The 13,985-nt window shown below is 51.2% G+C and overlaps 4 protein-coding genes across 4 annotated transcripts; all 4 read left to right on the forward strand.

The window, feature by feature from the left end:
- Positions 1 to 239: 239 nt before the first annotated feature.
- Positions 240 to 2,648, forward strand: BO87DRAFT_438127 (multicopper oxidase; the record flags this gene model as incomplete). Its single annotated transcript, XM_025627879.1, has 9 exons — positions 240 to 578; positions 637 to 733; positions 784 to 807; positions 854 to 1,247; positions 1,307 to 1,355; positions 1,411 to 1,555; positions 1,609 to 1,829; positions 1,902 to 2,195; positions 2,268 to 2,648. The coding sequence occupies 9 exons, from the start codon at positions 240 to 242 to the stop codon at positions 2,646 to 2,648; spliced, it is 1,944 nt and encodes a 647-aa protein (XP_025484657.1).
- A 542-nt stretch (positions 2,649 to 3,190) lies between these two features.
- On the forward strand, positions 3,191 to 8,039 carry pex6 (AAA family ATPase peroxin 6). The gene is made up of 3 exons (XM_025626485.1): positions 3,191 to 3,562; positions 3,630 to 7,371; positions 7,424 to 8,039. The coding sequence occupies exons 1-3, from the start codon at positions 3,379 to 3,381 to the stop codon at positions 7,890 to 7,892; spliced, it is 4,395 nt and encodes a 1,464-aa protein (XP_025484658.1). The 5' UTR covers positions 3,191 to 3,378; the 3' UTR covers positions 7,893 to 8,039.
- Positions 8,040 to 9,188: 1,149 nt separating this feature from the next.
- On the forward strand, positions 9,189 to 11,823 carry BO87DRAFT_298038 (GABA permease GabA; the record flags this gene model as incomplete). Its single annotated transcript, XM_025619040.1, has 18 exons — positions 9,189 to 9,271; positions 9,364 to 9,397; positions 9,498 to 9,567; positions 9,685 to 9,757; positions 9,807 to 9,835; positions 9,953 to 10,017; positions 10,065 to 10,136; positions 10,188 to 10,302; positions 10,353 to 10,431; positions 10,482 to 10,516; positions 10,567 to 10,595; positions 10,646 to 10,678; positions 10,728 to 10,752; positions 10,801 to 11,002; positions 11,050 to 11,256; positions 11,313 to 11,460; positions 11,517 to 11,595; positions 11,648 to 11,823. 18 exons carry the CDS (start codon positions 9,189 to 9,191, stop codon positions 11,821 to 11,823), a joined length of 1,554 nt encoding a protein of 517 aa, XP_025484659.1.
- A 279-nt stretch (positions 11,824 to 12,102) lies between these two features.
- BO87DRAFT_403125 (questin oxidase family protein) lies at positions 12,103 to 13,820 on the forward strand. The gene is made up of 4 exons (XM_025625744.1): positions 12,103 to 12,565; positions 12,613 to 12,758; positions 12,809 to 12,936; positions 12,994 to 13,820. The coding sequence occupies exons 1-4, from the start codon at positions 12,371 to 12,373 to the stop codon at positions 13,746 to 13,748; spliced, it is 1,224 nt and encodes a 407-aa protein (XP_025484660.1). The 5' UTR covers positions 12,103 to 12,370; the 3' UTR covers positions 13,749 to 13,820.
- Positions 13,821 to 13,985: the final 165 nt, after the last annotated feature.

The following is a 13,985-nucleotide window of genomic DNA, read 5'->3' on the forward strand; positions in this document are numbered from 1 at the left end:
CCAAACGAACTCGTAGCTTAGTGGTCCAAATCCGTATGAACAAGCAAAGCTGCTCGTTAATGAGTTGCCTCATTGTCAGAGATCATTGCTGCAGCATGATGCCCGCCCAGTTTGGTTAAGGACATATCTCACTGCTTGCTTTTCTTAAATAGTAGACACCCTCCGTCCTATGGTGAACAAGTTCACATCTATAGTGGTAAGACTCGAAGTCTTCGCTAAAGCCTAGAGGACCGTCCAAAATGACTCTCCAGACCTATCTTATTGCTATTATCACTTATTTCGGATTTCCGTCCTTCCATGGAACTCAACAACCCTCGCTGCAATACCCATTGCAGCTCGATGATGTAGATCTTACGCCGCCTGCTCCCAAAGACCTCTCTTTCGTACCCCCTGGTGCCGCGGAAGAGACTTTTGGCGAGCCTTTTAGGTGTCACTATCCTTCCATGGCAGCTGAGTATACATACAATCCTACGCCGGAGAACCGAAGCGTCTGGCTCAAGCATCGGACCAATTCTTCGCTGGACTTTGACATAAACACGGACTATGAAGCGAGATGGCCTGTTGGGATTGAACGCAAGGTATGTTCAATTAGACCCTGCTCCTCTGAAGTACATTACCAAGATTAACATGGCCTAGTATATTCTCACAGTGGGCGAACGATCTTTGAATCTGGATGGTATTGAATTTCCCTATGCCAAGGTCTTCAATAATAGCTACCCTGGTCCTTGGATCCGTAAGTGCCGCCTTATCCATAACTTGTTAGAATATTGCTCATAAGACTAGAGGCATGCTGGGGAGACTGGATAAGTAAGTTGTGTGCATACCTTGCCTTGGCCCACGCTTACAGCACTAGACATCACCGTCAAGAACAATCTCAGGAGAAACGGGACCGCAATCCATATGCATGGCCTCCGGATGCTAAGCAATGGTCTCATGGATGGGGTGCCTGGGGTAACTCAATGTCCCATAGCACCTGGAGACACCTTCAACTATGTGTTCAATACAACCCAGTATGGCACAACATGGTACCATAGTCACTACAGTCTTCAGTACTCCGACGGTGTGTTGGGGCCATTGACCATTCACGGACCGACATCGGCAAACTTCGACAAAGCCATTGATCCCATCATCTTCACGGACCACAACCACCAAAGTGCCTTCCAGTTGTACTACCAAGAGCAGTTTGCGAACAATTCGACTCGAGTCCCACCGAAGCAGACTAGTATCCTGCTTAATGGACATGGTATGTCGGGGTAGTCTTTTTCCCGCTGTCACATCATATTTTGTTTTAATATAGTATAGGGAGCTATGCTGGCTCTTTTCCGGAGAGAAGATACCACAAGAAGGTTCAACCTGTAGGCAACCACCGCTATCATTGGTCACCTTTACTCAGAGCTAACTGATACTTAGGGCAAAAAATACATTCTCAGACTTATCAATGGGTCAACCGATACGACCTTCATCTTCAGCATTGATGGTCACAACCTCACAGTGGTCGGTATGGATCTAGTGCCGGTCGAACCCTACACGACAGACCATATATATGTTGGAATAGGTGTGTCTTCGCCAAGTGTAGTTAAAGCCGTAGCTTATTCTAACGGAACCCAGGCCAGAGATACCATATCCTCCTCGAGACCAAAACCGACTTCAGTGACTCCATGAACATGGCATACTGGATCCGAACTGATCCCGCCACCGGGTGCCACAACTTCGAAACCATCCCAGATGCCAGACAGGGTATCCTCTGGTATGGAGGCGGCTCACATCCACCGATCCCGACAACGACCGCACACGCATACAACAACACCTGCAGTGACATGCTGGATTTGGTGCCAGTCGTCCCGTGGACAATAGAAGAGCCACCCCCCATCATTCCAATGGTAAAGTATACCATGGCACAGTCGCCTATCGAGACAATGAGCGTTACCATTGGCCAATGGAACCTCTCAGCGGTGGGAGATGACCCCGAGGTGACTGTCAACTACTGGAAGTTCCTGAACGATACTCTTTGGGTGAACTACGCGGAGCCAACAGTCAACCACCTCGATCCTCCATATAACAGTAGTGAGGTCATCTACTTGGCCGCTGAGACTCAGCCCGCGCAGACCACATGGAACTACATGCTCATAATCGGGGGTAACATCGTCGCTACGCCCCCAGTAACTGGAGGCAATTTGGCACCCAACGCACATCCAGTAAGCTTTTTCTCCCCACCCCCCTTTTTGCAATACGCAAGTCGCAGCATCCTTTAACTTGTGTCACCTAAGATCCACCTCCACGGCCACGACTTCGCCGTCCTACAATACTCCACCGACAAGTACAACAGCAGCGAAGATCTAGACCTGAATCTGGAAAACCCACGCCGTCGCGATGCCGTCCTTCTCCCACAAAATGGCTTTATTGTGATTGCATTCAAGACCGACAATCCAGGCTCCTGGACTCTACATTGCCATATTGCATGGCATGCTTCTGCGGGTTTGGCTTTCCAGGTCCTGGAAGAGCAGTCGGCTTTCAAGGCGGGTATTGAAGACTCTACTGTTGCGAGAATACAATTGGATCGGACGTGTCAGAATTGGGATGTTTGGTTTGCGAATGCTTCGAATCATTGGAATCCGAATGGGAGGTTTCAGGATGATTCGGGGATTTGAGGTTTGTGTTTGCGAAGGATAATTGAGAGTCAATAAACGTGACTGATGCTAACAGCAGCGAAAGAAACGTGGTTTCATTTCTTTTGTCAGAGTTGTGCTATAGTTGTACGTTCTGGTGCTGGCAGTATTATAGTAGTATGATCTTGTTCTTGAATATATTTGATGAAGCACGCAACACGGTGGTAATAGACGGCTCAAGATATATATTCAATATTTACAGATCGAATTTGCTAGATGACTAGTTTTTATCACTCGTACTGGCCATCTCCAGGAATGAGCCTGTACAGTAGAAGAATACAATGGAATTTAATGCTACCATACCTAATCCTAGGAATGTGCACAGCAGTCCATGTGTCAAGAGTGGATCAGGGAGAGACCCCAAAAGTTGGGGAAAGAAGGAAGATCTTGTGAACCTCGGCATCGGGAAGAGGCAGAAACGAGGGCGGGCGGTGCCGAGCAACAGTAGCTGCTGCGGCGGCCTCGTCGTTCTCCCCGGACTTGTGTCGCGACTCTCCGCTTCTCTCTTCCTCTGCACACTAGTTCCATCGGTGGCTTTCTCTTCCCTTTCCTTCCATTATCCTGAGTCGCTACTGGGCGAGGAATGTGACCACTTCTCCCTTCTCTGTGTGGCAATTCCTCCTTCCCCTCATCTTATCTTGTGTCGCGGAAAGACACCACCCATCACTCCCCGCCCAGCACACGGCAATTGACCAGACCCGCGCCTCCGATCATGGACCTCGAACACCGTCACTTCAACAACTCAGACCAGCCCAGGCGGCGGAGACGGAATGCAGTGAGACGACGGATGCGCAATCGAGCACCCATCTCCGCCCGTCTCTCGCTCGATCCTCAGCTCCGCGGGAATGTCGGGGTTGTGTCCGAGGATCTGGCCGGTGGCCTCTTTCACACTTCCGGTAAGGGAAAAAATAACCGCACGAGGGTTGTACTACTCCGCTGACTTGGAATTCACCGACTATGTAGAAGGGACTGGAAAGGAAACAGACATCCACTACATCGCCATCTCGCCGTACCAACCGGGCGCGAACGCGGTTGAGGATCTAGCCTGGACCATCATTCCCGTTCGGCCGCAGTCCAAAGAACGCTCTTCCCAGTCGCCGCTCCCTCACTCCACCGTCCTTTTCCCAAGCTCGGCGGCTTCTCTGCAACCATTCACCGATGCCCTGAGCAAGCTTGATCCCACTCGTCATACCCTCCAAGCACAACGTCCCATTGAGATTCAGCTGTTGGATGTTGCGCCTCTACCTTTGGACACCATCTACGTGACTGTAGAGCGGAATCTCCTCCGGAACCACGACGATGTTCAGAACAAGTTTGGCGGAGGTTTTACGCCCAGTCAGGATGGCCCCAACGGACATTGGGCGAAGGCAGGGAAGGGTGGTGTCGAGGCCAAGCAGTCGAAAAAGGCGGCAGCGGAGACGGAAGATAGGCTGACGGCTGCTGTACGGCAGGCCTTGGGAGCCGAGAAGGTGGTGCATACTGGCGATGTACTGCCCCTCCCACTACCGCCCCATCCCATCACCTATGCCCCGTCCCCGCCTGCGCGCATCTCTTACTGTGAGCCGGTTTCTCAGGGCCTGCTAATGACAACGACCAAAGTGGTTCTGATTCAGGCACGGCCACAGGGTCATCGGTCACAGCGAAGCTTACGGTCGAGCTCGGGTCTTCTGAAGCAAGTCGCGGAAGACGAAGCAGATGACACGTCCAACGAACAGTTCTACTCCGCCGCGGAGGATAAGCCGGTGGAGAGCAGCACAGAGGTCGAAGCTACATCGACGGCAGATGAGTCGGAGACGGAAGGGTCAGGAAATGCTAGCGACACATCGGACGACTCCCTAGATGACATGATCTCTCTTGCTGCTCCCGAGCTACCTCAACCGCCGTCCGGCGTCATGTCCGCGATGACTGCTGCCACACCTCGGGCAGGTGGTCGCCGTGGGGACGGTACACATACCCCTGGGTCCGTGGCATCTAACTTCACGTCTACGACTATGCGCCCTGGGCGAAGAAACGGCGGGAAGGTGTTCAAAGCGGAAGGCTTGCTTCGGAGGGTATCGAGCGACCTTCTCCACCCCAGGCCACGGGAAGATGATGATACCGAATCATTCATCTTTGTGGATATTAGCACACTTGCAAAGATTGGTTGTTTTTCAGGAGACTGGGTCAGGATTGAGGCCACTGAAGAACCGCAGCTGAATATGTTCGCCTCTATTAAGCTTGGAAGCTTCAACGAACAAGAGGAGGACTCTGGAAATTGGCGTGCTGCTAAGATATACGGACTCCCAGGCCTGCCATCGGCTAAACCTCGGTATTCGATCAACCAGTCTGGCGAGCGACGGTCGAGTATCTCTCAGCGTGCGCCAACGCGCTTGACTCCTTCCGTCTTCGTCCCGCCTCTGCTCTTGAACAATCTTGAGAACCCGAAATATCTACGCATCTCCCCGATCGCTTTTGCTGCGGCCAATGGAGCTAAACCTGGTCTTTTGCACCAGGTGAAGTCAAGTGTCGTGCGGAGCCCACCTCTGGCGAAGGAAGTAACTTTACTCAAAGTGTCTACTCCATTGTCCATGGACCGTGTCCTTCAACCGGCTCTGTTTGCTGGTCTCAAGCAATATTTCGAATCGAAGCGACGACTACTCAAAGGTGGTGATCTTGTGGGAATCAGCGTTGATGAGGGACTTGGTCGAGCCGTCTTCCCTGTAACAACCGGTGGCGACACTGGTGCCCAGGATGATGATCTGACTATTCGTTTGGGTCAGGTTACTGGTGCTAACCACACCGCATCCAAGAAAGTCGGCGTCGCCTGGTTCCGCGTTGGACAGGTTGTTCCTAGCACGTCCAATGAGCAGGATGGCCCCGAGAATCAGTGGGGAGGTGTTGCTGTTATCGATTCAGCCACCACCCGAATGGTCCAGGCCGGTAGTGATGTCAGCAGGGTACCAGGCACTATCAACAATGGATGGGAATATTGGCTTGGAGTCAAGACAGTTCCGCGGGCCGCCAACGACGCTCCGACTCCGCATGGCCTTATCACGGAAGCCCCACAGTCGTTTATTCCTCCGTTGCAGCAGCGCATTCGAGACCTGATGTCAGTGGCAACCAGCCCCCGTGCGATCCAGCTGGGCATGAAACCGGTCGTCATCCTGATCAGGTCCCAACAGAGGCATATCGGCAAGGCGACCATCGCAAACCGCGCTTGTGCTGATATTGGTCTTCATACATTCCCCATCGATGCGTACGATATTTTGACTGAAGGTGGCGCCAATGGAGGTGATGTGAAGACCGAAGCATATTTGAAGGCCAGAGCAGAGCGCGCTTTCCACTGTGGGCCGGAATGTACTGCTCTTTTGATCAAGCATATCGAAGTCTTGACTGCAGACCGCATCATTTCAGCGATGGCTGATATTGTGGCGGATGCGCGAGTCGTGATCGCGACCACCACGGATGTGGAGCAGATCCCTGAAGGCATTCGTAGCATGTTCACGCACGAGTTTGAGATGGGTGCCCCAGAGGAAAAAGAACGCGAGGGAATTTTGCGCAACGCTGTCACCGAACGTGGTATCAAAACATCACCTGATGTTGATTTATCCACTGTGGCCCTGAAGACCGCTGCTCTGGTTGCGGGAGACTTGGTGGATGTTGTTGAGCGGGCCTCAGCCGCAAGGACGGCTCGTCTCGAGAAACTGGCAGAACTGGCAAGCAGGAACGCCGGCCAGGCTGTCAGCGTTAGGGATGTACTGGTCTCCGGTGGAGACGCGGCACGAGGAGTTACGAAGGTTGATTTTGATGCGGCAGTTGATGCCGCCCGAAAGAACTTTGCTGATTCCATCGGTGCACCGAAGATCCCCAACGTCAGCTGGGACGACGTGGGTGGTTTGACCAATGTCAAGGATGCTCTGATTGAAACCATTCAGTTACCGCTCGAGCGACCCGAGTTGTTTGCTAAAGGCATGAAGAAGCGAAGTGGTATCCTATTCTACGGACCTCCAGGTACCGGCAAGACATTACTCGCGAAGGCTATTGCGACCGAATTCTCTCTGAATTTCTTCTCCGTCAAGGGACCGGAGCTGCTCAACATGTACATTGGAGAGTCCGAAGCGAACGTGCGCCGAGTCTTCCAACGGGCGCGGGATGCTCGGCCTTGTGTTGTTTTCTTCGATGAATTGGACTCCGTCGCACCTAAGCGAGGCAACCAAGGAGATAGCGGCGGTGTCATGGACCGCATTGTCAGTCAACTTCTCGCGGAGCTCGACGGTATGAACGGGGGTGAGGAAAACAGCGGTGGCGTCTTTGTCATTGGTGCCACCAACCGGCCCGACCTCCTCGACACGGCTCTTCTCCGTCCTGGTCGGTTCGATAAGATGCTTTATCTGGGTGTCTCCGATACCCATGAAAAGCAGTCTACTATTCTGGAGGCCCTGACGAGAAAGTTCACATTGTCGCCGGATGTATCGCTCCGCAGAGTCGCCGATCGGCTGCCTCTGACCTACACGGGTGCCGATTTGTACGCCTTGTGCTCGGATGCTATGCTCAAGGCTATTACGCGCAAGGCTACGGCTGTTGACGAGAAGATCAAGCAGCTTCCTGGAGAGCCGGTCAGCACGGCGTACTTCTTCGACCACTTGGCCACGCCAGAGGATGTGGCGGTGATGGTTACGGAGGAAGATTTCAAGGAAGCACAGGATGAGCTGGTTCCTAGTGTTAGGTGAGTCACAGATTGTTCTATCTTCAAGATTTCCCGCTCTAACAGCGTGCAGTGCCAAGGAACTGGAACATTTCGAGCGGATCCGACAGACCTTCGAATCGGTTGATAAGCAGAAGCAGGACTCGGGCAATTCCGCGCCCCAAACCATCGAGGAAGTGCTGGAGGCACTCAAATCGGGGGATCAACTGGAGTTCAGTATGGATGGACCCACCACCAACGGAGACTCGGATGTCAACGATGTCGGAAAGGGTAAAGGCAAGCAAGTACCCAGTAGCCAGTCGGCTAGTGGGAAGGGTAAGGGGAAGAGTCCTGCAGGAACAGGCGGCAAGTCGAAGAACAAGCTCGTGGCCACGCCGAACGGCGACTCGGATTCGTCTCTGGACGGACCGACGGCCGACCGGGGCACGGAACGAGGCTACGATGATGTTGGTGAGGACGATGAGGATGGGGTGACCAACGGGGGAGATGAGGACTATATCATCCGTACTGACCACTTAGCACAGGATGGTGGATCCAAGTGATGAGGAAGAGGCGATGGACGATTGATCCCTGGCGCCACCAGATGACCTGTTGTATTATTCATCGTGGTATCAGGCCATCTGGAGGGCTGGTGTACATATTATACATATATCATAGCTGTTATGACTGCATACCATGTGAGAAGAGATTATGATGTTATTATACCATGATAGTACTATTCAAACATTTGCTATTTCAGAATGCAGGCAGATATTGCATGCGGCTCGCGTGCTTCATAACGATCGGATCCGAATGCGTTAACCCCATTCGGGTTAGGGGGACCTTAAATTCCAGTTAGCGATGAGTATTAGTTTTGCTGTCAAAGGGAAGATAGTCAGCTCTATCTTGGGTATAAAAAAGAAAAATATGGGTGTGGAACTTATCTTCTTATCGGTTCCTGATAACCGACAAAGACTGTTTGCCTCCTGTAATCATCCGTGTTGCCACAATCTCATCATTGGGATAATAACTATGAGATATCTAAACCCGGAGCGGGAGCTTATCTCTGCTGGAATCGGAGCAGGTCCTTTGCCCAATCCATGTTTCACCGGCCAAATAAGCTTCGTCTCCGTCACCCAAACCTGGTTAGACTCCGGTCTTCTCCAGCAGCCCATCCTCCACTATCTTGAATCTGACTGGCGGTCGGCGATTCGACTTCGGCGTTGTGCACGAATCAAGATGAGTCGCACCACGGGGGTTCTTATCATTCAGTCCCATTCAGTGCCATGGTGGGTTGAGAAGCAAGTAAGGCTGGTACTGACTGGTAGTTCTCTGCAGTGGAAGTTGTACCTGTTTGATGTTACCCCATATCCATTAGGTAACAGACGACGGAGCATCTCCGCCACTGCGATTCCCTCCCCGCAATTTCGCTGCTCCTCGACCAGCCAGAGCTGCTCTGGCTTCTCATACATCGGGGAGATATTGTTGCTCCCTCCCAAATTGAGCTGCGATAATCCCGGTGGATAATGAATGGATGGCATCCGTTTGTCGTAATGACGGGCTTGGGCGTGGAAGCCTTGTTCCGTGACCACCCCTCCCTGTCCCTGTCCCTCCCCTTCCTTTCCTCCCATTTCCGCTGTCGCCTTACAACCCTCAACTGTTCTGACGTGCTTTGCTTTCTCTCTTATTTTCCCGCGGGATTCCCTACATTCTTCCTCTCTCTATTCATTATACTTTTCTCCTTCCCTCTTCTTCTTCTTCCCTCCTCCCTTCCCTTAATCCTCACTCTTCGACTCGCCCTTGTTCCCGTACAATTCACAGGTTACACATACTCGGGCCATTGATACACCTCGCCCACCATGAAAGACTTTCGGGGAGATGATGACACCCAGTTGGCGGCCATGGGCCACAAGGCCGAACTGAACCGCAATTTCTCTATGCTGTATGTCACCTTCCCACCCATGCCCTGATGCTGTTGATCTACCTCTCACGTGGACCAATACTGATGGATGGTGGTGGTGGTGGTTGATGCAGGTCAATGTTGGGTTTAGCGTTTGCCATTCTGAATGTACGTCGGCAAATCATCGCCTCCGCTCGACTTCGATAAGAGACCGTCTCTGGTACTAGACCACACCGGGAAGTTGATAGCTAATTAAGTGCGCGCGCAGTCATGGACCGCTTTATCGGCCAGTTTGTCACTCAGTCTGCCGTCTGGTGGCTGCGTTAGTGTCATCTGGGGTAAGTCATTGGTGCTAAGGGTTTATTCCTGCTTCTTGTCTGCATGGCGGGGATGTTTTATGCTATGATTGTGTTGGTGGTAGGTAAGGTTCCTCGGCTAACTTGTATCTTTTCAAGGGTTGATCACGGCTGGTATCTGTAATCTTTGCATGTCGGCTTCGCTGGCCGAGTTCTTGTCGGCATATCCTACGTATGTGCTTCTGGATGAGCCTTTTGGTGTCTGAGACTAATTTGGTTAGTGCTGGTGGACAATATCATTGGGTTGCAGGTGAGTGATTCATGTTTTATACTTTGTGACTATGACGGTGCTAACTATTCTTCCTCTACAGTTAGTATGTTTTACGATACCTGGTTCTTGCCGCTCCTTGCTGACAGTAGATGAAAGTTTCCTGGGAGAGATGGATGCCCCTTCTTTCGTGGATTACGGGTTGGGCGAACGTGACTGGCTGGGTATGTATACAGGACTTTTCTATATGTACAGCTGCTGATTCCTACAGGTTGCCCTGACTGCAACCGGAGGTCTTCTTGGAAGTGAACTGATCTTGGGTGTTATCTCGTTGATGCATCCTGTAAGTCCCTTTCTATCTTTCTGACCCCGACAGTTACTCACAACTCAATAGTCGTATGTCTCTCAGCGCTGGCATCAGTTCCTGATCTACATCGCCTATAACATTATTGCATTCCTCATCAATGCCTTTATGGGCTCGCTTCTTCCCTTGGTTACTAAGGGTGCCTGTGAGTGGAATTTTCTGCCTAAATATATGATCTAGAGCTGACCTGTCTAGTTATCTGGTCCCTTACCGGCTTCACTATAATCTGCATTACTCTCTTAGCATGCGCATCGCCTAACTACAACTCCGGAGAGTAAGTATTACATCGGCGGATTGCTTCTATACGTTATGCTGATCAAATAGGTTCGTCTTCGGAGAATTCATCAACGAAACAGGATGTATGGCAGACCACACCCCTTATTGATCGGTAAATGCTAACAGTTCTTAGGGCCTGATGGACTTGCTTGGCTGCTCGGAGTATGTTTTGCTACCTAAATTCTGTGAAGTTTGTTACTCATACCATGTAGCTCCTTCAAGGTGGACTGGGTCTCACGGGCTTTGTAAGTCTTCTGCTCTCTATTGCACAACACTGTACTAATTTCTATTCAGGACGGTGTCGCACACATGATCGAAGGTAAATCTGCCGACATTACTGGCGTCATCACATACTGAACATTCATAGAAATTCCAAACCCCTCGGTGGTAGGGCCCAAGATCATGATCGGTTGCGTCGGTATTGGAACCTTTACTGGCACAATCTTCTTGATTGTTCTCCTCTTTGTGGCTGGAAACATCTACGAAGATATCAACTCTGCGGCCACGCCTTTGCTGCAGATTTTCGTAAATGCGACGAGCAACAACGCCGGTGCCATCTGCCTTCTCGTGTAAGTTGTTCCTAAGATGTAGGCCCGCATTTACTGACATGTTCAAGCTTCCCTCTCGTGTGTGTTCTCTTCGCTGCTATCACGATCATGACCACGAGCAGTCGTATGATCTACGCCTTTGCAAGAGATGGCGGTCTCCCCGCTTCTCCTTTCTTCAGCAAGGTGCACACCAAGCTGGAGGTCCCTCTGAACGCATTGTACCTTACCAACATTCTGGTCATTATTTTTGGGTGCATTTTCCTCGGCTCGTCAAGGTATGTAAACTGCAAAAAGTAACAGTGCATATTGCGGTACGTTAACCTCTCATCAGTGCGTTCAACGCTATTGTGTCGGCTTCGGTTGTCATGCTTGATGTGGCGTACGGCATCCCTATTGCAGTGAACTGCATTCGCGGCCGGAAGATGCTACCGGAGAGGTCCTTTGTCTTGCCCAACGTCGTGGGCTGGATTGCAAACCTGGTACGTCTGACTGGGAAACTATTGATCCGTAAAATACTGACATGTTTCCTGGATAGATCTCGCTAGCCTACGTTTCCCTCACGACCGTGCTCTTCCTCTTCCCCCCTGACTACCCTGTTACTGGAAGCAACATGAGTAAGTTCGTCCCGGTATCCACTTTACCAAATTTCTAACGTGTCCGCTCTAGACTACTGTGTAGCCGTGTTTGGCATCGTTATGGTGGTGTCGATCTTCCAATGGTTTGTTGACGGGCGTAAGAACTTCACCGGACCCCGGATGGATGTAGATATCATCAGTGGCCAGGTAGCCCCCGGTGAAGGCACCGATGAAGTCGTGGTGCCTACCAACTTCCATGAGAAATAAGCAGGTCGCAAATTGGCGAAACGGATGAGCATGGGCCCGAGCACAGGTGCTCAGGCATTTTTGGAAACCTTTTTTGTATATAACACACGGCGTCTTGGAGCATAGAGTTTAGCCTGAATAGTCATTCACTCGAACCACTGGTGGCAGCCATCTCCGGTGAATGCAGCATGAATTGCGTCATATCCAGAGGCGGGAGATGGGCCGATCCCAACAACTCCAGATAACCGCTCCTCTTTTTCCCCACATTTCGGCTCACTTGCTCTTTGTTGACCTCGTGCACGCCTCGTGCTTCTCTACACGCGATTATCAGGGTTGATCTGAACTTGATAAGACTGATAAGGCTGCTACTCTGCCGATCTTCACGGTCTGAAGCGTGCATCTACTTGTCGAGTGAGTGATTCTTCGAGTGTCTCTCGGCGCCCTCGAAAACCGCCCGATCTCAACGCCAAGACCAGCCGCTCCAACGGCTCGTCAACAGATCGGGTTTCCCGTGCTAGATAGCGATTAAGCTGTCTTTAGTCTCTGTTCCCTCTCAACTGGAGTAAAAATGTTTTCCTTTCTACCTCAGATCAGCAGAATATTCGGGGATCGCGTGTTATTCGCGCTGCCTCCTGTGAAGACTCAGGAAATTGATACGGCCCATGAGAAGCCCGCGCGCGCCCTGAAACATCTGCTGAAATTGAACCATGCCAACCATGCCATATTGTACAATGATCGAAAGTTTCATAATCATGCTCCGCACGTAAGTAGACTGCTATTTATTGGTTTGGATGCTGCTAACATGCACAGATTCTGAGCTCATCGTTCATGCAAGGTGCTGATGCAGATGATCTGCACCGCGTTTATGAGGCAGAGTCCAAGCACCTAGAACCTTGGACTGATGCTCCTGGGGAAATCAGTGACTTCGATTGGAGAGATTTTCTGGGTTGCAGAGAGTAGGACTCATTCCACAGACCTGACGACCACTCGCTAATCAGTGGAATAGGTATCAACGTGCCTTTGTGGACTTCTTTGAAGATGAACTTGTCCGCCAATCGTACGACTGGAAGCAAGTCGTCAACGAGTACCTTTTCTCCGGAAAAGAGCCCATCTTCAACTCTATCATCGCCGATCGTACGTTGTGCAAGAAAAGCACCTCACTAAAGACACCTCACTAACCATCCAACGCAGTCGGCCACCCCTTAATCCACCTGGCATACGCCTTCGAGTTCGCCAGCCGCGAAGTAGCCATGGAAGCCCTAGCCCTGACATCAACCTGCTACAGCGCGATCCACAAATACCTGGATGATCCATCCTACGCCCAAGCCGAATCATCCTACCAGTCAACCTCTCTCTTCGACATCCTCGACAAAGTCCGTCTCGACAAACAATTCAATGGCCTCTTCGGCACCCCCGGCGGCAACAACATGGACATTGTCTTCCGCGACCGCGAAGCCGCCCTTCTCAACCACTGGAACGCCTGGAAAATCCAAGACCCTATCTCCCAGTTCCGCGAGAGCCAGGAAGTCGCTGTCGGTATCCTGACCGGCACGCACTCAGACCGCACCAGCGAACAATACGACTTCTTCTTCGTCCACATCCTTACTACCAGCCACGCTGTCCGCGTCTTACTCCCCCTCATCCCTCCCCAGTTCCAGCTCTCCCTGGTCAGACAGTGGTGGCTCATGACGCTGTGCGTTTACATTGCTCAGCTGCGTCCGAAGATCGACCTCGACCGCATTCGCAAGTATGACCTTGGTGGTCGTGATTGGAACTGGACTGCTAAGAGGGCTGTCAAGAGTGAGCATTCGACTGATGCGCATTATGTGAAGGCCCTGCGCGCTTATAAGGAGTGTGCGGCTACTTGGGGTGATGCGGATGAGTTTTATCTCAAGGCGGCGGTGAGGTTCGGTGAGGAGTTTAATGGTTGGGGTGGGTTTGTTTGAGTTTGATTGATGGGTGTGGGATACGGCGAGTGGTTTGTTGGTGGTGTACTTGATATCTCTGCTCTTTTTATGTACGCGAAAAGTGATACCTAATAGGTTTGTGCAGAGTAATGGGAATTCTTTTCTCTCTTCCAATGTCGACTAGTTGGATTCGACTAACATAAACTGCCTCTATCAGCTCATTATAAGAATAAAACTGAAGGTTAGACTATTATGTGTTTGTTGATATGAAAAGTG

This window comes from Aspergillus neoniger (assembly GCF_003184625.1).
Source record: "Aspergillus neoniger CBS 115656 unplaced genomic scaffold BO87scaffold_2, whole genome shotgun sequence".
Lineage (NCBI taxonomy): Eukaryota > Fungi > Ascomycota > Eurotiomycetes > Eurotiales > Aspergillaceae > Aspergillus > Aspergillus neoniger.